Genomic DNA, 27,921 nt, shown 5'->3' on the forward strand with positions numbered 1-27,921 from the left:
TATCTCCTTGCTGTCCAACACACATTTTTAGAAAAAGAACTGAATGTCATGTTTTTAAATTAATTTTCCATAGTTAAAAAATACTGGCTTGCATAATTCTTCAAAAAATAAGATAGATTAAAAAAAGTTTTCTTTTTCATGTTTTATTTTTGTGTGTTTTTTGTTATTGGAGCTGTAAAAAACCCCTCAGCTGTAGAGAAATTGCAGCTCTCACTAAACTGAGAAGAAGTTGTTGTTGGTCTTTGAGCACTCCATTTTAATGTCTTGCATTCTCATCTTGTTTTGTAGGGAGCTCGTGGGCTTGATGGTGAGCCTGGTCCTCAAGGTCTTCCTGGTGCACCTGTAAGTAGAGTGTGTGTTATCGAACATTTCCCAGGGTCTACCTAGTCAGATAATAAGTCCTGAAACTTTGTGGCTGTGAATTGGAAAAGCCTCTGATTAATCCAATTCCACTGATTCCCCACAGATGAATAAATGAGATGACAGTGATACCGTGATGTCCAAGTCCAGAATCTCTTACTGCCCCCAAGGAATTACAGGGTAGATGAACACATTTTAGCCTTAGTATGTTATTGTTACCTCTTTAGTCTGAGTGCTACTGAGCATTAGGATGGCCTGGATTTTTTTAGGTTTTAAACTGAAAAATATTCATTCATTATAACAAAAGCTGTAAAAGGCTCTAAATTAAAAATTCCTTGGTCCCTCCCCACCCCTTCTCCCATTGGAATTAATGCTTGCTGGTAACTGTAGGGGTTGAAGATGAGTTCAACATAATTTGCTTAAACTCTCCATGATTCCTAGGAGATGGCTTGAGCTATGTTTTTATAAAATGTTACATTATGAAATGTAGTATGAGTTTCAAATGCTCACTTTAAATAAGCATGAATTGTACTGTTGTTGATTTCCTGGAGCTATTAGCTAATAATAATACAGCTAAATTTATTCTGGGTTTATTGCTTTTTTTTTTTTTCTTGTAGGGGGATCAAGGACAGAGAGGTCCACTGGGAGAGGCAGGTCCAAAGGGAGATCGGGTGAGCACAGTCAAATTTCAGCTTGTGTTGACTTGCAGACCTTGGTTACTTATAGTATATAAACATAGAGCATAATTGGTTCTCTCACAGTAATGCATATCTGAATGATTAGGCAATTGCATTCTTTGCATCTGTCATTTTGTTGTGTTTACTTGGATTTTTGAGAATTATTATTATTCTTAGGGCCCTCAAGGTACAAGAGGAATAAATGGACTCCCTGGGCCTAAAGGAGAGCCTGTATGTATATTTCATTTCTTCATTAGCTTCCTGTCATGCTAATTTGTATATCAGAGTGCCTGGGTAAAATCTCTTCCCCAATACGTTATTATTTTTTCTTAATTCCTTCTTTTTTTTCTTTCAAGGGCTTACCAGGAGTTGATGGCCGGGAAGGGATCCCTGGAATGCCTGGAGCAAAAGTAAGGCACAGCTGGCATATAGCTGAGCTTTGGTAGTGCTCTAGATTTGTTCTCTCATTTGTGAGATTTTTATCATGCTGCTGCCCGTGGCTTTATGCAAGTTATTAGGGTAATTGAATGAACTTTCCCATCCTACAGATCCAAAAGTACTCTGGCTCTTTGTTCCAGAAATAGAATTTTCCCTTTTGTGTGATTTGCATAAATTACAACTTGAAAATATTTTTCAGGGTGAACCAGGAAAACCCGGAGCTCCAGGTGATGCAGGGCTTCAGGGACTGCCAGTAAGTATCTGGTATTTTACCTTTGTTCATGAGGTATTTTACTCAGTTCATACCACAGAAAGGCCATATGTAGGTTAGTTTGATATTGATGTTTGAGTAATTTAAATGAAAACCTTAGCAAAAGATCCAGGAAGAGTATGTGTAATGCAAAGGGAAATTCTGCTATGTATATACTAAATTTCCTAGTGGTGTTGTAGTGAGGAACTCAGTCTTATGGAATGTTTGTGGCCAGCATGCAGTCATTTCAGGGTTTCTCATATTTGAGACCTGGTGGATATTATTTTGTGACTCTGCATTTAGAGCTGGTCTCCTATTGACCAGGGCCAAAGGGATTCTCAGGGTGAGCTGGAAGAGCCAATTTGCTAGTCTAACTTACCCTAGATGAGCAATGATTGCCTTTCGGTATTCTGCTGTCTCAGAACATCTGGAATGCATCATGCTCATACTTCTTTCTGCAGGGCAGGGGGGAGTTTTCTAGTGTATTCCCTGTGGTGAAGTTCTAGGGAATCAGTAGTGCTTTATGGACTTTTTTAGAAGGTAATCCTCCCACGTTAATTGGCACAGTTTTCAAACTTACCCAGTTATCAAAAGCTAAACAGAAACTTCTTTGAAACACTATGCTATAGGAGTAATTGCTGGGAGAATATAGTGAAGGAGCTGTACTAAAGCAGAACGAGTAAATGTGTAAGATGAAGTGAACTCTTAAGCTTAGCAGAAAATCTGGTAAAAGCATGCTTGCTCCGTGCTGTTGCACAGAAGTGAGGAGGGGTTGAAATGTATACAGGAAGTATCTGTTCAACTCTCTACCCTCTACCTCCAGTCTCAGAATACTGGGACCAAGAATCTATTTCTGGTTGAAGCAGAAAAAGCTACAACTCCTCACTTTTCCATGCTTGCCTAGACAATTTATGAAGAAGGAATAATACTTCTTATCTGTTACTTTGTAAATAGAAAGAATTCAAGCTTGGCCTCTTATTGGATAAAAGTGCTTCAATATCAAGTAAAAGTACTAGAAATACGTTAATATGAGGTGGTTTTTAAAACCATTTCCAATCCCCTTAACAACAAATAAACACTATAAATGTTATTTCTTTCAGGGTTTACCAGGCTCTCCAGGTGTGAAAGGCATTCCTGGCCCAAAGGTAAATCATCTTGGCTATTGACATTTTTACAATACTGTTTTGTGTTTATCACGTTGTAAAATATTCAGTGAAATTATATTAACTTTCCTTTATGGTAAGAGACAAGCCTTTGGCTAAAAGAGTTAAATATATTCTTTTATCTACTCTAATCCCGTGCTGTTTTTATGATTCTTTTGCCACACCATGTAGTTTTCATGATTCCAGGTATTAAATAAAAGGAAACAGCCTTTTTCAGGTACTAAATTTGTGAAAGTCATTGCTACAGGAGGCATGTGACATAGGTATGTCACTACAGTTTGAAATAAGGGATCTGGTAATAAGAACAATATTTAGAGCTGCGCCAAGTTCATTGAATCACAGAGATCACAATCTCTGTTTATGTACCACCAAATTGCAGCAGGAATTCCCATTAAGTTTCGAAAAGTATTTTATGATTGAGACTATGGAATGTCTCAGACAACAGTATTTGAGTTTAGTCTTAAGTAATTGAAAAAGAAAACTAGGTTGAGAGATTAATTTCTTCTGAAATTGCATAGAATGATACTATTCTTCTGTGATTTGAGAGTGGCAATCAAGTGTATTTGGGTTTTGTCAATACATAAACAGTCAGAACTGAAATCTGACTTTTGAAAAATTAAAAGGAATTTGGTGAAAGCTAAACAAACAAAAAACAAAGGTGGAAGTTAAAAAGTAAGTACAGGCTGTATTTTGTAGACCTTATTGATTCCTATAATTTTATTTAAAATGGAACAGTAAACCATTGACTTATCTAATATTTTTTCATATTTTGTCCAACAGGGTAATAGAGGTCCTCCTGGAGTGCCAGGTTTGATGGGAAATTCTGGTAAACCGGTAAGATTAATCTCATTCAAAAGATCTGGAAAAAATGAAAAATTTTGCATTGTGCAAAAAATAACTTCTCAGATTTGTTTCATTCTTCCTTTTCCCATAACAGGGTGAACAAGGGCCAGAGGGAGAAGCGGGTCCAACAGGACCCCGAGGACCACCAGTAAGTATTGAATGTATTTCTAGCTGAGAGTACACAATATTGCAGTGTCTCAAGGTATGGTTGCTGCAGCTAACCATGAGGTAAAAATATCATTCAGTGCAAGTTCTAGCTTTTAAGATAAATACCAAGTGTTCTTTAACCCCCTCATGTACCAGGTGAATCTGCATCATCACACAGAGAAGTCCAGAAGCATGTGTCCCATGACTGTTTCTGGCTTTGGTGATAAATTAAATTTTAAACCTTTGTTTATATTTTTCTGATCTTTCTTTTTAAATATACTGAGTGACAGCCCAAACAGAGAGTGAGGGCAGTTTGTGATGAGAAGCTGGAACCAAACTCCCGTTCTTCCACTGCAACAGTCAGCTGCCACCACTGGCATTGATAAGCTTAAATGCACTAGCTTCCAGAAGATCATTTGGTCTTTTCTTTAACTGTTTCAGACTCTTAAATAATCTTGTGCTCTATATTACAAGGGTTATTACATTCAGACCATGATTATTTTTGGCTAGGACCTATTTCTAACAGATGTAATGTGAACAGTGAGGCAAGGTATAAAGGAAAGGTAGCTGACTGTCCTACCTAGAAAAGAAAATGGCAAGAGATTGTCCTCAGCCTCCTTGGTCAACTGACATGATGTGTTTTGTCTTCATACTGCTAAGTTCCATTAATGCTCCACAGTGTCTTAAGAGCTGGCTGGGTGCAAACAAGTTGCATATGGGGAACAGTCTCTTGCCTGTGTTCACAAAGCTGTTCTTGGGTGTTATCTAGGAAAGTCCAGTTCACCTGAGTTAAAAGCATGCTAACCATTTCTCATGGATGGTGGTGGGATGCTGCTCAGACCTGTGCCTTGACCCTTACTGACTGGAATTATAAATGTAAATATAGTGATGTGAAGCATTGCATTTATCCCTCCTTGCAGAAACTGATGTAGTTTCTTTCACTGGAGATTGTCTTTAACACTAGAAAGATTTGAGTCTAACACTAGACTGGAGAAATCATTGCTGGTTAGGCAGCCTCCTGCAGGAAATAGATGTGCTAAGGAAAGTGAACTGATGGCATTTGCTAAGAGTCAGTGTTGAAGACAAAGGACAACTGTTCCTGAGACTCGCTTGGGGGACTAGAGAGACTGCTGGGAACAGATTTGTGATTCTCTCTAGAGTGGGCCTGGCATGGATTGAAGTTACATAAGGCTGAGGTAATAGGAACCAACAGGAAAACACTGGTAAAGTACATCAGAAGAATTCCAACTGCTCCAGCCAGTAAGTCAGCCTCACTGGGGGCCCAACTGAAGCTCCTCTGTGCAAATACAGTAGCTGTGTGGTGCGGTTGGTGTGATGGAGGGAAGGGATGCATCCAGAGGGACCTTGACAGGCTTGTTGAACTCCATGAAGTTCAACAAGACCAATTGCAGGGTCCTGCACGTCAGTCTGTGCAATCCTAAGGAAAAATACAGGCTGGGTGGAGAATGGATTAGTAGCAGCCCTGAGGAGAAGTACTTGTGAGTGTTGGTTAATGAAGAGCTCAGTGTGAGCTGTCATTGCATGCTTGCAGCCCACAAGGCCAACCGCATCCCTGGCTTCATCAAAGGAAGTGTGACCAGCAGGTCGAGGGAGATGATTCTGCCTCTCTGCTCTGGTGAGACTCTATGTGGAGTTCTGCATCCAGCCCTGGGGTGCCCATTACACAAAAGACGTGGAGCTATTGGAGCGAGTCCAGAGGAGGGCCATGAAGATGATCAGAAGACTGGAGCACCTCTACTGTGAAGACAGTCTGGGAGAGTTGGGTTTGTTCAGCCTGGAGAAGGCTCTGAGGACACCTTATAGTGGCCTTCCAGTTCCTGAAGGGGGCCTGCAGGGAAGAGTGAGAAGGACTATTTGTCAGGGAGTGTAGTGATAGGACAAGGGGTAATGGGTTTAAAGTGGAAAAGGATAGATTTAGGGAGATAGATATTCAGAAAAAATTCTTCCCTGTGAGGGTGGTGAGGCACTGGCACAGGCTGCCCAGAGAAGCTGTGACTGCCCCCTCCTTGGCAGTGTTCAAGGCCAGGTTGGATGGGGTTTTGGGCAACCTGGTCTAGTAAAGGGTGTCCTTGCCCATGGCAGACTAGGCAGTCTCTGAGGTTCCTTCTGATCCAAACCATTCTATCTTCTCATTTCCCTTTGTTGTGAATCCTTCTGTTAGGTGTGAGGAGAGCAGTGATTTGAAGAAAATTTTCTCAGATTTGAGTCTGATGACATTGACAAGGCTTCAGACTCTGTAACAATTGGTTTTACAAGCTTCTCTCTTGCCACTGATGCTCTAGAAATAGTTTCCTGCAATTTTCTGAGCTTCTACTATCACAAAGTCAAAATTCTACTCATGCAGTTATAGGAATATACAGAGCTTGGAGAGTTACTGGTAGGGATCTATTTGTAAGCGTATTTGCTGGATCAGGAATACCTTCCCTGAATTAACTCTTAAAAAATACAGCAGCAATCCGCCAAGGAACAGGTTTTGTTTTCCTCTGTGGCTAGCATTAGCAATTGCTAGATGCATTCATTAATGAGATCACACTGATTTTAGACTGAATCTTTGGGTGCTGGGTCCACATATGCTTATGAATCATATGAAAAAGGTGTGCACTCACCTGGATGGAATACTGGTATATTCAGACTCCCAGATACTCGCAAAAGTTTGTTTCTGGTGTTTGTGCTTAAAAGTGTTGGGTGCACTAGAAGAAGTTTTCAGCCCTGAATTCAGCTGAGATTTTGTATACTTGTAACAGGAATAAGATTATAATTGAATCAGACCAAAGTAATTGCTTGCTCTGATAATGCACTGTAATCTGCTAAACTATGCTTTTAATCCTTTCAATGTGAACATGAATTTACAAAATCATCAGTCCATAGAACAGGAGTTGACATTCAATGTTAATTATTAGTAGCCCTGTAGTTGGACAGAAATACTTAATGCAGACTAAATACAATGATTTTCTGTTTATCACTCTCAAGGGACCAGCAAGACATCTGGAGATCTTGCTTTGTTTTTCCCCCTCTCTCTTTACAAAGTGCACTTGCTTTGGAAAACATGTGAACATTAGAACAAAAGCACAGAAAGGAAAAACTTTTGGTCAATAAAAAACTGAGTAAGGAAGTAAATTACTGATAATACAGTAAGTTGGTATGTAGAACATTAAACAGTAATCTACTTTTAATTCCTTTAAAACCATAAAGAGCCTTGAATAATTACATTTAGTTTCCTTCTGCTCAATAGTGCAGGCATCATATGACTGACTGGAATGACTTTCTGTTTTCTTTTTGGGAACACTGGAAAAAACATTACTGTTACACAAAACCTGGAATGATCATGACTTTTTTTCCTTCAGAAAGGACACAGGGTGGGATTGTTCAACCTCAGTGAGCTTTGGTCCAAGTTGAGATTGTATTTTCAGGGCAGAACAAACAGCATCTTCTTTCTTCTACAGCATGTACATGTAGGAGATATATTTGAGCCTCAGCTTTTAGGAATCTGCCTGTACATTTCCAGGGTAAAAAAAAAATATCTGCTGGTTAAATAATTCTACACACCATGATTTAAAAACTTTGAAAAATAGAAATTTAAAAAATAAGTTGAGAAAAGCTTTTATAATTTCTCTAAAGATATTTTTTCTTGTGATTTTTTTTCTTGTATTTTTTTCAGATTTTGAAATTTTCTCATAAATTTAACATTTGAAAGTTTTTTACCAAAGTTTTATAACCAAACACCTTCAAAGCCTGAGGATTTTATGATTACTACTCAGGTATTTTTCTTGTCCTTTTCTGTTCTCTTTTGAATTATCCTCAGTTATTTTCTTCCTCCTTTACCCTTTGTTCTACTTCACTCTTGGTAAGAGAAGACTCTGGTAGAAGTCAAGAGGGGCTGAGCTGCTTCTTTGGAGTTGCAGGATATGGAGAACTTCAGTCCCTTAATGTATGACAGCAGCCACATGAGATTCTCATGACTTTCCAATTTCACTTATCTCTGTTCTTCATGTCACTGCTGGTAGCTCCAGGAGAGCTAGAACCATAGAGGAAAGGACCTCCAGTGGAGGAATAAGAAGGCTGAATCTCCTAGTGTGACAGCAGGCTGATACCTGCACTAGGGAAAAATAACATGCCCACATTTCTGTTATACTGAAAAATTGCCTGACTTTTCAGCTACTTGCATGAGACATCTTTCTGAGAGAAAGTTTTCATTTCATCTAGTGTGTAGTTTTTTGAGGAGTTAGATGAAAGAGAGCTATTAAGCAATCATCTGTGACTCTGTGGGACAAATTAATACTTTTATGCTGTTTACCAAATGGCCTGTAGCATCTTCTGGCATAAACCGTGTTGTTTCAATGTTTTTTTCATTATTAAACAACTGCTGGAATGCAATTGGAATGCTATTGTTACTAAGCAGCTGATTGAAATGTTGGCCTTTTGAGAGTTTGTAAACATGTACCTTTTCATAGGGAAGATATTCAATAGTTGAAAACAACTTAACTATCTCTAATTAAGAATAGGCAAACTCATGTGTTTGGAGATTTACCTCACTACTGACAAATCTCCCTAGGAGAAAATGACTTTCAAAAGTACCATTTCAGTCTATCATTGCTTTTTCTTTAGAAAACTTAAGTTGGCAACTGAGTGGGGAAAAAAAAAAGTTTTACTTTTTTTTATTTAGTTTACTCTTCATCTGTTCAGTAAAACAGAAAAACAGTTGGAGCAACATGGAAACTTTGTCTTTTGTTTCTAAATCAAACACATTCTCCATTCCACTCTAATTGTTTTGTCAGTCAACCTTATGTTTGCTTCATGTTATGCTAGCCAATCCAAGTAATTACCAAACTCATTTGTGATTTAAACCTTTCTAAGCCAGTCATCGTGGCAGGTGGCCCAAAGGAAGCAATTCTCAAACATCAGAGTGTCATTCCTAATCAGTGGAATTTAGCCATACTCCCTAAGCTGCTTAACCATTTTCTCTCCTGTTTGCTGAGAATTTAGTGAGACTTAATTTTTCATATTGTGTCTCCAGAAAACAGTGACCCCCTGCCCCTGCTTTTTTCATCTCTTGTTTTTCTTTAGCTATTTAACCTTTGCATTGCTAACATTTGGAGAACATGTATCCCATCCTATGGTTTTGCAGTGGAAAGATGGCTTGGAACGTTTAAGTAACTATTTAACTTAAAGTTCAAAACTTGCCTACCAAATTGCGCAAACTCAATTTATATGCAGGCCAGCATATATATGTTATTAAGGATTTAGGGTGCAATATATGCTTTCCTGACATTAGCAACAGAGGTTAAGTATCTAGCTGCCTAACATTTGATACTTTAACCCTCTCTGAGAGACTTCTGAGGGGCCCTGGATGGTTGGCATGAATTGCTTTCTGGACGTGCCTTTGTCTCTGCTTATTATGAAGAGCCTGGAGAGTACCTTGGATTTGGTACTAAAATGTCAGACACCCTGAAGTTAGATGAGAATACTATTTTCAGCACCTTAAATTACTTTCAGCTGAATAAATTTCTCAGTCTTTGAAGATATTTTTCTCCTACCTACCCTGAAATGTATTTTTGGTTACCCTAACAGCTTGAACTAAAATCTGGCTTTTCTATCATATTCTTTTTATGTGGCTCCAACTGAAATAATGGGTCATTTTCCATAGTTAGTATGGTAGTGTGGTGGGATGCAGTGTCCTCATCTCAGTTTATATAATGTGTTTAGGTATTGTGTGCATGTTTTGCATAAATAATTTCAGAAGGTGTGTGGGTCATAGTTTACATTTAGGATACAGCTAAAGGGGTTAGACAGACAGACAATATAACAGAGTTAAAAGTATAAGGCAGGTTTCCATCCTGCTAGGTGTCCTTTTTATCCAGTAGATCTAAGCCTCTAGATGTATGTGACTAAGCTTTCTGAGCTTGCACAGTACTGCAGCAGAGTTTGTACAGTGTAGCACTTTCCACTCTCACTTACATGCTACATATCCCAGCCAAACCTGACTGGTATCAATAAGAGTCTTCAGCTTTCATACTCTCTATCTCTGTCTTTCCAAACTGCATGATCAGATTCCTGTCTGATGCCTCACTCTCTTGCCCTTCACCTCCACCAACGGCTTCCTTTGACTCTTGGGCATGCTAGACCTCTGGATGGCAGCAGCTATCCCAATGTTGGCTTCTCCTAAGCAGTGTAGACAGTAACCTGAGTAAAAAATGGATCTGACGTGGATTTAGCATCCTAAAGCTGTCTCACACTTCAGTTACCACAATAGATGCAGCCAGTATGAAAGGTCTCTATCCTTTGTACTTGATCGCAGTTATCATTCTTTAGGAGAATGGCAGTTATTGGGCTGCTGCTTGTGCCCAAATCATGACACAGCTAAGAGGATGGTATGTTCATGCTACATCTCTCTCTCGCTGTTATCTTGAGCAGTACAATTTAATTTATTATTCTGATAAAGGTGAAAAGGTGCATTTCAATCTTAGATAAAGTTTTCTGTATGTTTTCTCTTCTAGTAAATAATAGTTTGTATTTTAGGATGCTTTTTAGTGTGGTACTCCAGGTTAAAGAAGAGTCCTATTGATGCATTCATGGATAAATCATAGAATAGTAGAATGGTTTGGGTTGGAAAGGACCTTAAAGTCCCAACCCCCTGCCATGGGCAGGGACATCCTCCACTAGACCAGGTTGGCCAAAGCCCCATCCAACCTGGCCTTGAACATTGCCAGGGAGGGGGCAGTCACTGCTTCTCTGAGCAGCCTGTGCCAGACCTCACCACCCTCACAGGGAAGAATTTCTTCTGAATATCTAACTAAATTTATTCTCCTTCAGTTTAAAGCCATTATCACTTGAATCTAAAAATTCCTCTGAGATTTCAGATTTATAAAAAAAAAGTTAGTCTTGCAAACATACACAATTGATAAATAAGTTATATTTTGCTAAAGACTTTGGAATACTAAGTTTTTAAAAGTTCATTCCAAAATCTACTTTGTCTATTCCTTTTTATTCTACATAGATGTACTTCTGTATGGCACTGCTGTTGAATATATGAACATTGGTATGACTTAGGTTATAAAAACACACTTCTTAAGTAAAGTTCACTACAGTATATGGTGTGAATTACCTATCAAGATATTGTAATTAGTGTTTCAATTATCTGGGCAGCTAAGTGAGATGCAAATTACCTAGGGAGTATTCTTATTCTTATTATCATTCCACCCATTTGATCAACGGGAAGTCAATAAACCAGTGAAAGAAACTCTTTTGACATCAGAATGCATTCTGTAACTGCTTGTGGGAATTCTATGGAAGAACCAAGTCTTCAAAATTTCAGTGAGGATGAAAACTGTCCCTGACAACCTGAAAGACAGTCTACTGTAAATCCTGCAATGTCCCCTTACATATGTTACATTTAAAGGCTAACTATAGATCTAACATCACTGAGAGAGACATTAAATCTTCATTTAAATGTATAGAGTGGTCTGGCAATCCTGTCTTGGAACAAAGGGAAGGTAGATATTGTTGAAACCACAGTCTAGGAAATCAGCTGTGGAAGGGCCACATCCTGGTACTGGGCAGCAGTAGGGTGCTGTAGTAAAATTTCGCACCCTACCACTGCATTGCTGTCCTTTGGGAGAATGATGCTATCCTCAGCAGTACTCACGTGTTAAGTGATAGTATGCTTAACAGAAATCAGGTATCTCTACTGTTAAAGTACTGGAACAGTCCTGGACATACTGTTGGTGCACACTGTCTGACATCATTGAAACAATCTCTAGGCAGAGGCCAAGCTTTGGAGTACTTCAGGGGCCGCTTGCAGTGATAGTCTGCATGCTGCCTCCCTTTGTTGTAGGCCAGGAAGGTTTACCAGTTATTGATGACCCCTTCAGTGATAAAACTTTTCCTTTTATCCAATATAAACCTCTCCTGACATGACTTGAGACCATTTCCTCTTGTCCTATCGCTTATTACTTGAGAGAAGGGGCCAACACCCACCTGGCTACAACCTCCTTTCAGGCAGCTGTGGAGGGCAGTAGGGTCTCCCATCAGCCTCCTTTTCTCCAGACTGATATCTAAATGTTCTTTGGATCATAGTTCCACTTTTACCTGATAAAACAGCTCTTACAGATCTCAGAGTGGTAGCCCAAATTTAGAAGTAATTGGTCCTTACAGACACAATGTTTACAGGAAATACTATCCTCTTGTGTTCTAGTATAGTAACTTTTTTTAACCACCTTAGGTGTTTGGAAAGGTGCCTGTAGTGTACAATTGACAAAAGAATTTTTGGCACTTAAATAAAATGGAAAATTTTTATTGCATTCTGTATGACCAGCAGAAACTTTGATGTGCTTATCAGGTTTATTATAAGACTTTGCCTCTATGGAAACTCTATGTTTTTGTTTTCTATCTGTATAACACTAAGACATGAATGTTATCACATCTATAAGGAGACGAGTTTCTAATACTGGTCATAATTTTAATCCTTCTGTTTCCTGCATCAGAACTGTAGCAATATTCCAGGTCAGAAATGTAGCACTGAATTATGTAATTAAATAACAGATTTTCAATAACGTTAACGATCTGGGAAGTAAGATGAAGGTGATTTAGAGGACTTTTCTCTTTTTAATTTTCTTTTTTAAACAAAATCATCTAGATATTACACATAGTGCTTCAAAAGGATAGTGATTTTAACACCATAGGATATTTTGAAGGAAATGAATGGAAAAGTCTGCTTATGTTTGGTTCTCTGATCTCTCCAGGATACCTAATTATTCTTTGAATTGTGGAGTTAGTTTTCCTAAGCTTGTGTGAGAAGTTGTTATTACATTTGTGACCTGGTGTAAAAGGCCATGTCTGCCATCTCCTTTTACTGTTCAGCATGTCACAATATTTTGCAATGCTTTTCTTATCACAAAGAAAGTAACTATATTTTAAATTACCTATTGTATACGCCACTAGAATGCTTAGATCTGCTTTTATCAATTTTTTTGAAGTTATAAGAGATTAGTATCTAATTACATATCCAATAACTTCAGTTGGTGATATGTTGTGAACTTAAATGCTATATCATGCTTTTATAGCACATACCACTTATGTATTCACACAGTTGATCTAAGAAAAGTGTCTTGAGTGAGACAAGCTTGTATTGGGATAGTATGTAAATTTATCTGTACAGGTATGTATCTGTGTACGTGAAAGCAAATGTATAAAACTTCCTGAGCTCTTCTGAAATGTTTAATCATAAGAGACAAAACCCCTTTTAAGATTTGGAAAATTTGACTCAATGTCAGCTTTACCCCCAGTCTGTATTCAAACGGCTGCTGGGTTATGACACTAATGGGAATATGGTAATGGGAATGGAGAAACATATCTGAAGTGAAGATACAAATTAAAAAGTCAGTAAAAAGCTTATATATGCTTGTCATTGTTATGAATGGGTATTTTTTTACTTAAATGAGTTTAAGTGTGACTTCATTGTTCCTGTATAAACATGGGCTTTTCAGTACGTGGTCGTTCCATGGTTCAGTTGATGAAACTAAGCACAAGCTTAAGATAAGCATGTGCCTCAGGGTTGTCTCAGTGAAGTAACTGTGTTTGTGACAGGTCACTCTCAGGTGTGATCCCATGATTGTGCATAATCACTCAGCAGAATGAATTAATTGCATCATTTAATGCTAGCTAAATATTGTGTGCCATTGTTAACTAAAATTGTTTAAATTTCTCGGAATATTTCACTATTTTAATGCACCAGATGATAATTTTACATTAATAAAAGGAAGCGTCGATTAAAGCCAACTGCTAAGTAGTGTAGTTCACTAAACAGTAAGAAAAGAAATCATAGTTTATTCCCCGTTCACAGGAAATATTTCAGGAAGTAATGGTGTCCTTCTATTTCCTACAAGGGCAGCAGAGGGGAGCCAGGTCCTGCAGGTCCTCCAGGTTTACCGGGGAAATGGGTAAGCAGTTTATTTCCATATTCGGTGCTCATGTTTACTTTCATGGAGTTATGGTATCACCTGGAACTACACTTACCCATTTATCCATGCAGGGAACTGAAAATAACAGTGAAACAGTGATTGTTGAGTTTCTTTTTCAGTCCTCTGTGACTGTGCTAATATTAGCAAATGCTCTTTTAAAGTATTTGGAGATGTGTGGGACTTTTCTTCTGTTAAAAAAGCATAAATCCTGTGATGTGCAAAGTTGGGTTGCTTGCTCTTGTGTGGGCTGTGCACTTGGGGAACAAGAACAGTGAAAGACTGGCTTTCTACTAACAGCTACGTGAAGCTAATGAATGGAGCAGATTATGAATGCCACCTTTTACCAGTGCCTCAGCAGTATTTACACAGTAACAGTCAGAAGCATAGCTGGGGAGATTTTGACTGAAAGAGCCTGCTGTTGCAGGGGGAATGCACAAATCACAGAGTGCAAGATCTTAGGAAGTATTTTTAAGGGAACCAGACTGTCGTCGAGGGATTGGAGGGTGGCAAGCCCTGTAAACCATTTCTGTTGTGTTTGTCAGCAATAAAATCATAAGAAGAATCTGTTAAAGGGCTATATTTTGGATCAACTCTATTTTCATCAGATAATCCTCACTCATCAGGTTGGAACTCTTCTGGGAATAAGACTGCCCCATCTGCTTGTCAGGCTATGCCCCTTAGTTGTTCATACTTAAACAAATTGGCTAAATTTACTCCTTTGACTTATTTCCACAGGGTCCCCAGGGTGATATTGGACTTCCTGGACTGCCAGGTCCTCCAGGCCTACTTGGTGGTAAGGGTGACCGGGTAAGAAATGCACTTGTACATACAGACTGCAGTTTGATGTCAGGAGTAAATACAGTAATTTGAACCTTATTTGCTTTTTTAACATAAATTAATGTCTGGTTTCTTGTTTTGTATGTAGATCTGTTAATGGCTTGAAAGTGGTGCACTAGGTGCCTATTAACTACTTGTAGCTCATAAAACATACAAGGAAAGCCCTGACAGTGTTGTTTAAGGGACTGAAATAGGATTACTGGTGTAATTTTTTTCTTTTTTTTTTTTTTTTGAGTTTGAGATTTAAAGAGACCTAAATTGTATTCCAAATCACTGATCAGCCAATTTTGAAATTGTAAGTCAGGGTCTCTGGTCACTAAAGAGCTTTGGAACTGTCACCCTGGTCTACAGTAGATACTACGCCTTAGTACCTTAGGACCTGCTATGGAAGTGCACAGGAAATGCAGCTGTTGAGACACCTGTGCTTGTGTGCAACATTATGGGTTACAAGTGCCTCTTCCAGTATTTTATTAGGAGGGAAGAACTGGGCCCTGGGGACCTCACATACCTGCAGCAGATATCTAGCTTTGCTGAATAAATGTTAGTGAAGGCCATATGTATAATAAATATAAAATGTTCCTTATCTTCTCTTGTTTATATGAGGGTGGAATTCATTCACCAAACTTCAGGCACCTTTGTTATAAAAATAGTTCTGTATTGTGTTTCATCCTTCTTATATGAGATATCCACTTCAGTATTAAATTAATTGCACTTCTGAAGTGTCTTCTACTTTCCCCTGAAAACCGAAGAAGCATAGGTCTGTGAGACATAGGTGTCACTGCTGTGGATGTCTTTAGTTGAACACAGGAATCCTGCTGTTCTCTGCTCCCAGTATGCATCACAGGGTGGCTAGATGGAGCTTGCAAGTTTTTTGCAATTTTCAAAAGCTGTTCAGATATTTAAAAAAAAAAATATTTCTAAGGCAGTCTTTGTAGTTGTTGAGGTATTTCTCTTTTTATTATTTTTCTTCTGAGATCAGGAACATGTGTTTCTAGTCAAATGTAAGTGTTGACATAAAGCAGTTTCTTTTTGTTAGATTGGTAATGAGTCATACTTCAGACTTGTCCAGAGGGAGATTGAAGTTATGTGAGGAAGCAAATCTGGAAGGAAAATAACAAGTATTTTTTGCAGTGCTGACAATCTCCTTCCAAAGGTGCCTGATTTTCCTCATTTACCATACAAAGGGTCTGGACCTCTAGGGTAAGAGCAGAATGTAGATGCAGTAATCAGACTCAGTGATAGTCAGGCTATACCCAAGAGAGGTTTTTTTATATAGCTGGCAGGTGACAGTGTCGTAAACCTGGAGCTTTTTTAAATCCTAGGATCAGTTTAATACCCTCTGCAAATACCTTAAAGTCCAAAAAGCTATGCTAGCAGTTATCTCATCCTGCAATTGCTTTTTAGCTTTCCTCTTTTGAGACCAGCATCAACTGGATCCACTGGTATCCTTGATTCCTTTTTTTCTTCAGCTGCATAGAGGCTGGAGTGAATTTTCTGGGGCAGGCTTAGCATGGCCACAGTAGCACTGATCTGCAGTATGTATTCCAAGTCACAAGCCTGGAGAGGGTTGTGCCACTCAAGCCTTCCTCTACTCTCTTCAACTTGCAACTGCATCCATCTTACATGGAACCAAACATCCTTGACAGGGTTTGGAAACGGGTATCTCTGTAGTGTGTTAACCTGAGTCTTTGGGCCACCCACTGGTATCCAGACTGAAGTAATCTTTCTTTCCTTCCTGATTTCAAAAGTTCCTGGTTTTGATGTGAAGCCCGTGTATGTATGGTAAGAGTTGATGTAAACTGCAACCAGAAGCCAAGTAGAATTCACAAAAAAAGATGCATTTTAGTAGTCATTCCTGATGTCAGAGCTGTTAGGCATTGGGTACGGTCTGCTAGCACCTTGTCACATGTGAGTGATTTTGATCACTTACCACCAAAGATACCAGCAGAAGTTGTTTTATTAAAGCAAGATATTGTAAGAGACAAAGTGTGATGGCAAGTTTCAGCCTTGCTTGCCAGAGAGGATATAATAATGATTCAAAGTTATCAACACAAAATCAGGGTCTATCTTCTCTGTGTCATGATAGATGGAAATCAAGGTTCTTTGTCTGTGGTTTCAAATTTGTTTCAGTAATTGACATTGTAATTGACATCGTGTTGCAACAGTTTTCTTCCCAATGTGAAATGCCTTCCAGTAAGGGTGGGCAATAAATCTTGATACAATGTATAGTTCTATTGTAACAGTTGGTGGGATGTGGCAGAAGCTGAATATGAATAACAAACATTTCGTGCAGTATCAAGACAAATGTCTTGGGCATTAATGCTATCATTTTCCCAAATGAATCCTTGTAGTTTTCATACAATGCATGCATTATACCACCAGCTTGCCATTTGCTCCCATTTTGGTGAGCCCAAACTCTATGTTTTCATGGATAGAGTACAGTTCCAGTGTGATGTAATCCCAGCACAATGATTTGGTGTATGATGTATACCAAAACATTACATATTGTTGAAACAACATTTTACTGTTGGTTGATCATAATTGAGATTGTCTAGATACACCAAGTTGGGAAATCCTTTCAAATTGAATTGCATTTCCCAAATTACAAGTGGAATCTCAGTGGACATGATGCCCTCATCACCTTCCCTTATAGCTGCCACAGTAGATTGCATCCAAAACAGAGCTTGGATACAGCTAAGTGCTAGGGAGATATTATTTGGGGCAATGCCCAGTGCATCTGCAATTAGTTGGTGGTTCTTCTTAGTTTTTCCACATTTAGGCAATAAAGAACCTTTGACTAGTTCCTGGTTGAAATGAATGTTCTAATTTATGCAAGTCACTCATTGCTGAGCTTAATTTGTTTGCTAGAACTTCAGCATCTAAGCTGTTTAATACCCCTAATCCTGTTCCTGAAATGCCAGTCACATCTCTCCTTGTTCATTTTGGAGAGGTAAAAGTTTGCCCATGCAACCATGCTAACTGTTCTGTATAGGATGTGCTTAGGAATGGTGATCAGGTAGGTTTAATTGCAGAGATATTGACCTGCACTGATAGTTCCACTCTGTGATGAATGAAATGGCATTTGTTGCTGGCTTGTATGCCTAATAGCATTGGGCCTGATTTCAGAAGTTAGTGGATCTGTAGTTTGGTTGGTTGTTGGCATAATAAAATAGGGAGTAAGTTAATATTAGCTGTTGGTGTATTGTGAAGGCTGGGAATAGGTGTTAGTGTGACCTTTAAGGGTAGTCCATTTCAGTTATCTTTCCCTGTATCTGTCCTCAGGCATACTGATTCTATAGTTGTGTCATTGAAGAGGAAACTAATTATACAACTGGGGCATGAGTCAGCCTATCTATGCCCTGCATAAAAACTGCTTCCATAATAAAAAAAACCCCAACAAAATAAGAAAAGAAAAAAAAAGAAAAGAAAAAAAGGTCATTGCCATAGGAGACTGTCCTCTGAAGGGAATGGAAGGCTCAGTATGCACACCAGACCCACTTCTTAGGGAAGTCTGATGCCTCCCTTGGGTCTGGGGTTAAAGATGGAAAGAGAAAGCTTCCTATGTTGATAGGGCCCTCAGGTTACTATCCATTATAGATTTTTTCAGGTAAGCAGCGATAAATTTGCAACAACAAGAAGTCTGAGAGCAATCAAGAGGGACTTCAGGGCCTTGGGATATCTGGTTAAGGAATGAGGAACACAAGTAGTATTCTCTATCCTTCCAGTTGCAGGGAACGATGAGAGAAGAAACGTGGAAAGCCAGCATATCAATACCTGGCTCTCAGCCTGGTGTCACCAGCAGAATTGTGGGATTTTTTGATCATGGGTCAGTTCACACAGCACCAGGCCTGCTGGTGGCAGACAGGGTACACCTGTCTGAAAGCAGGGAAAGGATTTTTGCCTATTGTCCCCATTGAAATTTTGGGAGTTGGTGTAGGTTGGATTCAGATATTTTCAGCTGTGATTTTTATATTCAATAATATAAATATTATGGGCTGAGTTTCACAAAAGCTTCTCCCATCGTAACCTTAGCCATTGGCAGATTTGTTGTTCTGAAGAAGGGTAAGTGGAGAAAAAGAACCCCCAAAATGACATTAGGTTGAAAGTCAATGTCTTTTTGTGTAATTCAGTAATTGGAAAGGTTTAATAAGGCACAGTTTTGGGAACACTTCAGACAACAGTTTCAGTGTTGTTTGACAAAGTTGGAATGTTAAATAGGTCTGTGATTTCCAGTGCTGAGCTTTGTGGATAATTTAGTATTGGCTCTTTGGCCTCGGGAACATGAGAACAAATCTGAATTCATTATATTGTAGATGTTACACCAGTTTGTGTGCCTGTGTCTTAGTGTGAACTAAATGGATGTCTGAAACTGGAGTGAAATCTCCATCTGGTTTAGAATTATTTATTTATGGACAGTTGCAGTTTTTTGGGCATGTGTAGATTTGAATGTACGTGGCCTGCAAATAACATTCAAGGGTGGTGTGATTGGTTTTTTAACAGAACACAAGTACTAAGATTTTCTTAAAAAAAACACTGTTCTACAAATGAAATACTCTCTGTAGGCACAAATTACCTAGGTTTGAAATGAATCAAGTGGTTTATTTATCTCTCTTTGGTCCCTGCCTGTCCACACATTTTTTTACAGGATGAAACACAGTTGTTTTGTTTTTGCTTTAAGATGGATATCAACTTTAAGATACAAGCCATTCATCTTTGTAATGATCAAAATCCTAGAGACAAAGACAGTTTTCCTAAAAGGCATTGAGAATGAAACAGCCAGCAAGACAAGATTGTGAGTGAGCTTGTGTATGTCTCAGTGCGCTTATCCCACATTAGCAGGGCTGGTGTAGCCTACAGCAACACAGACTACTTAATAAGGCTAGAAAAAGGGATACACTTACTGCATTTTTATACTTGTAATTTCTAACCAATTTGCCGAGTAGAGTTGTAGCAGCTGCAAGAACATCTGCCATGTAAAGGGGAGACCTGCGTTTAAGTCGGAATCCGGACCATACAGCGTGGCAGTGGATGGTGTGTTCTATGCCATTACTTGCCTTCAGTCCGTCACCTTAATTATATAGTAAGATTTAAGTGCTTTCACTGGTGTTCTTAAAAATTTGCAGCTTTAAAGGTCTCTTGCATTAATGCTAGATGGTAGGGAGGATTGAAGATAATTTAGTATACTTTTGGACCTGCACTTTCAAATTCTGAAATACGTTTGTGTTTCTTTTTTATTCTTTAACCTTTTAGGGTTCAGTGGGTGAACCAGGACCTAAGGGTGAACAAGTAAGTCACATAATGGATCATGATACTTTCAAGTCACACTACCAAATGCTGTGGTACATTACATGGACTAAACCTGAAGGCTGATGGTATGTCTCTTTTTTTTTTATATTTAGGGTGCACCTGGAGCAGAAGGAGATGGAGGAGAAAAGGGTGACTTGGTAAGCATTATTTTCTCTTCACCTGATCTAGTCTTTTGTTACAGTAAATGAAAACTTTAAAGTATTGTTGGAGTGCTCCAAGCATATGGTTTGGTCATTGAAAGTCATATTTCAGTGTTATATTACTTGGACATTGCAGAGCAAAGCAGTTCTATTAGCCTGGTCACGCCATTCCTTGTTTTGGAAGCACTCGGAGATACACATGTTCTGTTGAGTGTATAACACAGTGCAGGCTGCCTTGAAGGGGCTGTCTGTACACCTGTCTATGAACAGATGGATTCATATGTAGAGATACACCAAGTGTTTACATATAAATGTGCATACACACACACAGAGAAATTATTGGGTTTTGAGACTCTGTGGATGAGGAGGCAGTTTAGTTCAGGTGGAAAAGGAGCACAGGTAATGAATGTAATTCAGACAATAGAAATATTTTGTATTGCCTTTATCTTTGGAAATGAGATGTAACAGCTGGCTGTTAGGGAGAGGGATGATGGTCTGGAGAAGGCAGTGGCACTGTGATATTGCTGGAGGAAGATGTATACACTACAGGAACGCGGCATGTTGTGATCACGTGTGTGCACTGCCTGGGTTCTGTGCCCTTGGGTAAAGAGGATTTGTTTTCCTACACAGAGAGAAATGCACTAGTTCAGGAGCTTCTATGGGGCCCCATCCAGCAATGCCAAATGTGATCTTTCCAAAGGAAGCAAGCAGCTCCCTATTTAAAGAATGGTGCCCCAGTTGTATGCTGGAAGTGAGCACTTTGTTTCAACGCTCAGTGCTTCTGAAAGGCTTTTAAAGTTCATTAACAGCCCTAGTGAGCTAGATGTCCAGTCATGCAGCTTTACCATCACTACACAGGTTCCCAGGAAGCAATACTATGGGTTAAGTGTGCTGCTAGTTAGTCTGTTTTTCAGCTGTTAACAGTTGTTATTTCTGTTTCACTAATGGCATTCACTAACAGAAAAAGTGGCCTTTCTGACCTTTAAAAACCAATTATTTCACCAATGACATTTAGGAACTGGGAAAAATAGAATTGTCCAAATCTCTCCAAGAGTAATATGAAGAAGAGTTGATCTATTTTATAGGTGATTACAAGATTTTGTTACTTCTCTTTTTTTTCCAATCCAGAGGGAAAACTAAATAGTGGGGTTGCTATTTCAGTCAGGTGACAGAGGGATCCCAGGGCTGTTCAAGCCCTGGGAGCCAGGCTGCTGGGAACAGAAGCTTCTAGGGATTTGGCTTCTTCACAGTACATTGGGTAGACACCTGCCTGGTTTCTGTTGCAGGTTTGTCAGGGCTAAGACACTGTGAAATACCCATAATTCTGTCAAACCAGAACATCCTGGTTAAATAATGCTGCTTCTAAAGGTTTCCAAGCAGTCTACTATTAATATCTAAGATTGTCTTGTGCTGTAACTGTGGTTTGAAAGGTTAGAGCCATGTGTCTAATTCTAAGATGAGCAATACAAAATGAATTATAATAGACATGCTTTCTTATTTGCATTTCTTACATAAATGTTTTTGAGAAAGGGATTTTACCAACAAAAATCTGAAATTTAAATTTTATTTCCAAATTAATTGTAACTCATTTCAGGTGTAATTTTGCATAAAATAAAGAAATATGTGATTGTTTTTCCACTATAAGAAAAAAAAATCTCAAGTGTAATGCATTTGTAATGTCTGTGATTACAGGTGCTTTCTTCTAATTTAGTTTGTTGAGTTTTGTTTGGGTTTTTTTTTTCCTTAGGGTGATATGGGATTACCAGGAGCAAAGGGAGCTGTAAGTATGATGAGTAGCACTGTTACAGAAATACAAAGATCTAGTAGATCAAACAGATTGTTTTCTGATTTCAGAAAGAAAATACAAATAATGAGCTGAGCTCCTTATCAGTTAAATTGAATAAGGTCCCACACATTTCTTCTGTTCAAGTGCTGAATAGAGTTAATATTAAAATGAATTAGCTTTGGAAAGGAACTCATGTCCTGAATTCTAAGCTCCATGAAAGAAGTATCATTCAGCAGCAGTTTTCTGGCTAACTCTTTTTTTTTCTATTTTTTAATTTTTTTAAGGAAATGAATGCACTCTCTGTGCAGTAGGTGTTGTATAGAAAGGAGGCTCAGTGCAGCGGCTGCATGCAGCCTCTAATCTTTACACTGTGAAAAAGCTGGCAGCAGGACTGTGATGTCTGTGAAAGCAGAAGTATTTATGGCCCAGATTCCTCTTCTTTTTTTTTTTTTTTTCTAAGTAACAAAATGCTAACTCTGATGTGGAAGGTGAGCAGAAGCCTGTATGTCATGTAAGGAAAAGAATTTGAACGCTGAACACATCCATTTATGTTCGGATCACTGAAGAGTGGGATTGTTACAGCAGCTGACAGTTTGGGCTGTGATACCCACGTATTAACAGCTCTGCCTGCAGGGAACGGGTCTGGCCATAACAGAAACAGCCCCTGGGCTTCTGTTCTCTGGCCCGTGTGGCTCTGGGGCTAAGCCAGCACAAGACAGAGTGTGTACTGCTGATGGAGATCTTACAAGAAGGACATGAAGAAGAGTGAGAGTACAGTAGACATCTCCTCTACTCGGAGTTTTATCTACCCAGCTTTTTTAAGTCCTCTTTGCTTGATGAGACCCTGGAGTGCTCGTCACTCCAGTGAGTACATACACAGGGATGAGTAATCCGTCAGGGAACCTGATAACTCACCAGGATGGGCAAGAAAGGAATGATGGCTCCCGGGTTGTATCGTCCACGAAGGAATTTTGCTGCCCTCTTAATACTGAGACGTGTTCCTTGGGCTTGCTTCTGACTGGGACAGCAGGTAGCTGTCGAGATGCAGCGCAGATGGAGCTGGAACGGCTCCATCTTGTGGATTTAACTGGTAGCACAGCTGAGTGACCTGTTTTTCAGCATCTCTCACAGCAGGTGGTGGGTTTTTTCTCCCCCCCCCCCCCCCGCCCAAGTAGATAAGGGAAACCATGAATATGTAAGATTTTTTTTCCTGCTTGTTTTTGGTTTTGTTGTGTTTTTCTGGGTGTTGGTTTGGCTGTCAGATAATCACAGGATGGTAGCGGTTGGATGGATCTCTGGACATCATCTAGTCTAACCCACCTACTAAGCCAGGTTCACGTTTTGGGGGTTTGTTTTTGTTAGTACTGCTATTGATTAATAGCAGTAAAATAACTTGTATTGAAAGTAACTCAGAGCTGCCTGTTGGCAGAGGTCTCTGCATAATATTTAATCCCTTTAAAAACTTTACTGGAGCAGAAGCTATGGTTTTATTTACTAAATGTACTTAAGTGGACATACCAATGCAGCCAAATCAATCCTTTAATTCCCCAGGGGCCAGGATGCTTGTACCAGTAAAATACCTCCTTCTAGCCCTTCCTCAGTGACATGAGCTGGCACTGCATCTGTTCTGGCTGTTTGTCAACATAAGTTTATGTGAGGATGTTCCCTTCCCACTGCCAGCAAACCCAGGCATGGGCACTGGAACCTGTGTGCAGTGAGCTCTGGATCTGATGGATGTAAACGAAAAATGTGTGTTCCCAGGCAGCCTGGGGTTAGATGGTACAGGCTCATACTGTGGTATTCTCTATGGAAGGGCATGAAAGGCATTTGGAGCCATCAAGGTGCTGGAATTTTGTATTTTAGGGATCACTTCATGTCTAGAAAAGTTGCATGTGACATGCATGAGGGCAGAAGTTGAAACCAAGTATAGGAGATGATGTGTTCCTCAACAAAACACCCCAGTCTTCTGCATGTCTCTATGGATGCTGGTCTGCCTCTTTTGACAGAATAGCTTATTTTCCCACTTCTCCCCTTTAAGTGAGAAATACAGACCTCTTTTTTAAAGTTTATAAATCACACAGCCACTGACTCCAGTTTCATATTTTAAAACAAGCTGTTCAACATCTCTACACCCCAACACTCATTGCTTTGCATTTGTGAGTAGCTCCTGTCAGCACTTTGGTAAGTCAGATTGAGTCTAACACTAGTATTATAGCAGCCTGTGAAAATTCCTCTCTTTCCTTGTCAGGTTGGTAACCCTGGAGAGCCTGGTTCCCGTGGGCCTGAGGGAATTCGGGGACTGCCTGGCATGGAAGGGCCACGAGGTTCACCTGGGCCACGAGGTTTGCAGGGTGAACAGGGTGCCCCGGGCCTGCCCGGCAGCCAGGGTCCAGCTGTAAGTACTGGCTTCACCTGTCGTTCGAACACTGGGCTGTCTCTCACACCACTCCCTTTCCTGCATCAGGAGATGCACACGTGTGCCCAAGTGCTGCAGTAGAACTTGAAACACACTGTGCCTCACCACGGGCACACTTGTGCACCAGAGAAATTTTAGGGCTGGATGCGGCTACGTCCTTGGGTCCTCAGCTTTGGGTTCAGTTCCATTTCATTGCGCCCGCCCCACTGTGATAGCACACACACCCCATTTCTGATCCATGGGTCTGTCATGGTCTCTTTGGGCTGAATGATCTCAAAGGGCTTTTCCAACCTGGTGATGCTGTGATCACTCATGCTTAGTCAGATTGACTTTAGTTGGAATAGTTGCACTTGCAGGGACTGGAATGTCTTTTATTGACCAGGCAGTGTTTTTCCACACCAGGCACACTTATAAAATGTCCTGTGATATCAACTGGTGTTTCTTTAAACTATTATTTTTTTAATCCTAGGGAAAAGAACCAACTGATCAGCACATCAAGCAGGTTTGCATGAGAGTCATGCAAGGTAACTATGCTGGAAAGTGTTTGATGTTTCTTGTGCGTTTAAATCAGAATAATCTACTGCTGTGGAGGCAATCAAGATTTTCACACTCTTATCCAGAACAAATAGCATGGCCTCAGCAGGGGCCTGGCAGAAAAATCTCCCTATGAGTGAGTGTGGACACAACAGGAGAGAATATGAGACAGAAGACCCTTATTTTATACATTGCAGCCTCACTGAAATATCTGTTGGTTCCACACTATTACTTGAGTAACCAGGAGCTAGATCAGAGCATTTTGATGAAATACATATGTTCTGTGTAGAAATCACTTGCTATGTTTATGTAGATAAAAGTACATGGCTTCACTGAAGGTTTGTTTTGTCATTTGCACTCATACACTATTAGATTACAGCAGTCAAACTCTGTGCAGAATAGGTGAAAAAGGCGTGCAGGGAAAGGCTCTCTGCAGACAGCATACCACAAAATGAAAGCAATGGGCAAATGTTCAAAACCCTAATTATATTTGCTCAGTTCTTCTAGACCCACACAGAAATCCGGAGCTTTTCTAATACATTTGGCTGCCTGGGATTTACCGAGTTGAAAAATTTATGCTGCCCTGCTGCCTTGTAAGCACAGAAGATACTTCTCAGCATTTGCTATTGAAGATGCCATTAGGGATAGTACACCTTTGTAATGTCAAGAGTTTAACAGAATGAAATTGTAGCTCGTGATTTAATCTAAAAATTATCTGTAGTTATCACAGTTCTTGATATTGCCCAACAGGGGTTTTTTTTTTTAAATAAAATTTCTATAAATAGGACAAAAAGACTTTTAAAACAATTTCTTGAAAGACACAGTAATATTGAGGAGGATTATAGTGAAATCAGATACAATGCTTGAATTTATTCATAACCATCAGAATTAGCAGTGAAGAGAAGGCTATGGGGAAAATCTCATCTCTTCAGTGCAGCCCTCCTGACAGCCCCTGTAACTGTCAAATTAGGTCATACTTTAAAAAAGAAAAAATAAAAAAAAGAAGAAATCAGTCCAAGTGGGTCCCTGAAACCTCATCAGCTTAAAGACAACAGTAACTGCAGCTCCCAGGTAGGCTTTGTACCTGCAAGCTGTAGCTCCTGGTTTATTTCAGATCCTCTGCACCATGCCACCCCCAACTTCTTAATTTCCTTGGTTATGGACACAAAATAACTAGTCTTACCAAGTCAAGCAGACTTTATAGCAAATGTCATATGGAGATATGTGTGGCTGCATCCAGGGAAAATTATTTCTAAGGCATGCTTGGAAGATGGGTTTGAAGTGTAGAATAAAAACTAAGCTAAGGGAGGACTGCCTTCATGCTGTTACAGCAGTGGCCTGAAAGGGGGAAAGAGAAGAGACTAGCTGGCTTAGGTATTCCACATACTGGCAAATTAATGCTATGCCTAATGAAGGGCAACACTCCTGATTTATCTTCAGAAAAGATGAGCACAAAATGTTCCATTATTTATCAAACTGATGAGCTCCAACTTGAGGTGTTTCCTCAAAAAAGAATGCCTGCACATACTCTGCCAGCCAATGCAGATGACTGCCCTCATGCTCTTCAGTTGTTCCTTCTTGCTAAGATGGGTCTTAATAGAGATGAACAACTAGAAACAGAGATGTATTTGCTCTTTTAAGAGGCAGCAATTGCATGACTAAGTTTTCTTACTACATAGTCAAAGCTTAAATGACAGAAAACAACATTAAATGTTTAAGGTGTAGGCTTCAGAGTGACCAGTCTCAGAGTGTGCTTATGCAGTTTCCCTCAACTGATACTAAAACAACCTTACATGTAATAAACTTTGTAAATAGCACTGGGTGTAAGGAAGGCACTCTACTGTGACCTGCTGGTGTCTGTAGCAGCAAATACATGCTCTTCTTCGGTGAACATGAGAATCTATCCCACTTACTGCTTAATTCTGTACTCCTGTTCATTGCAGAACAACTAGCTCAGCTGGCAGCCAGTCTTAGGAGGCCAGAATTTGGTGCTCCAGGTCTTCCTGGACGACCAGGGCCACCAGGTGCTCCAGGGCCTGCTGGTGAAAATGGCTTCCCAGGACAGCTTGGACCCCGTGGTTTGCCTGGCCTTAAAGGTCCCCCCGGTGAGATCGGTCGTAAAGGTCCTAAAGGTAAGAAGTTCTATAACTGCCTTTCAGCTGTTGGTGGCTGCAGAGGTTGATTGTTTGGTTTTGGGTTGTTTTATCCCTTTGGATTACAGATTGTGGGTCTACATTGTACCCATAGAAAGTCCAAAAAGATCCTGAATTAGGAATGTAAGCTGTGTCCTGTAACTGTTGCCTCAGTTGCCCCAGTGATTACAGGGCACATTGGCTTGGCCCCAGGAAGACCTGTTTGCAAATCCCTTTTTTGTCATCAAATCACTTCTGCAGCATGAGAACAGACAGGCATCTGCCTTCAGCTAGAAGTAAGCGGCTGAGTCAGGTTCCCAGGATTAATTTACCCTCTCAAAGACTTCTGAGATCAGCGGTTTTCATATGCTGAGAAATCCCAGCAGTGATGTGTCTCCACTCAGTCTGGGTGTGGCCCTCACTTCCGCAGGCTCTATGGTTCCAACAGCTCACGTAAACGTCAGAGTCATTCACTAATCTCCAGCCTACTTCTCTAAACCTGTCCCCTTCCTCACATTACAAGTGACTGACAAAAGATCTGCCTCTTCTACTTGGGTGTAATACTTAGCCCATTTAACATCATTGCACCCGTGCCACAAGCTATTGATTCTTTGGAAAGAACAAATCCATACTGAACTTGACTAAACTTCCACTTCACAAAGCCCCCCCCCCCCTTTGATCTATGTTAACCTCTGTTCCTGACTGAGGGGGGGTTTATGCCTCCAGAGAATTCCAGAGTAGAATTTTCTGTAAAGTCTTATGACCACTATGTGTGTAGTAGTTTTGATTCAGCAGCGATTTCACTTTGTTTCCCTGAAAGAAGGTTTTAACTGAAAAAGTGTATTATTGCTGCAGAAAGCATATCTGTCACTGGGTTAAAGCATTTACTTTTGTCTCAAGTTTTATTTGAGAGT

The 27,921-nt window shown here is 39.8% G+C and overlaps 1 protein-coding gene across 1 annotated transcript in view; it reads left to right on the forward strand.

Moving 5' to 3' along the window:
* The window catches only part of COL9A1 (collagen type IX alpha 1 chain), a gene marked incomplete at both ends in the record, with an annotated part of 68,411 nt that overhangs the window by 36,918 nt on the left and 3,572 nt on the right, over positions 1–27,921 (forward strand). Inside the window, 16 exons of the mRNA XM_084261344.1 lie at positions 289–342; positions 978–1,031; positions 1,215–1,268; positions 1,394–1,447; positions 1,675–1,728; positions 2,826–2,870; positions 3,669–3,722; positions 3,826–3,879; positions 13,781–13,834; positions 14,591–14,662; positions 19,943–19,978; positions 20,092–20,136; positions 21,887–21,919; positions 24,174–24,320; positions 24,811–24,865; positions 26,819–27,007. Of these exons, the coding sequence (XP_084117470.1) occupies positions 289–342; positions 978–1,031; positions 1,215–1,268; positions 1,394–1,447; positions 1,675–1,728; positions 2,826–2,870; positions 3,669–3,722; positions 3,826–3,879; positions 13,781–13,834; positions 14,591–14,662; positions 19,943–19,978; positions 20,092–20,136; positions 21,887–21,919; positions 24,174–24,320; positions 24,811–24,865; positions 26,819–27,007 (1,054 nt within the window). The remainder of the gene's footprint in view (positions 1–288; positions 343–977; positions 1,032–1,214; positions 1,269–1,393; positions 1,448–1,674; positions 1,729–2,825; positions 2,871–3,668; positions 3,723–3,825; positions 3,880–13,780; positions 13,835–14,590; positions 14,663–19,942; positions 19,979–20,091; positions 20,137–21,886; positions 21,920–24,173; positions 24,321–24,810; positions 24,866–26,818; positions 27,008–27,921) is intronic.

Source organism: Gallinula chloropus (assembly GCF_964237585.1).
Source record: "Gallinula chloropus genome assembly, chromosome: 3".
Classification (NCBI taxonomy): domain Eukaryota; kingdom Metazoa; phylum Chordata; class Aves; order Gruiformes; family Rallidae; genus Gallinula; species Gallinula chloropus.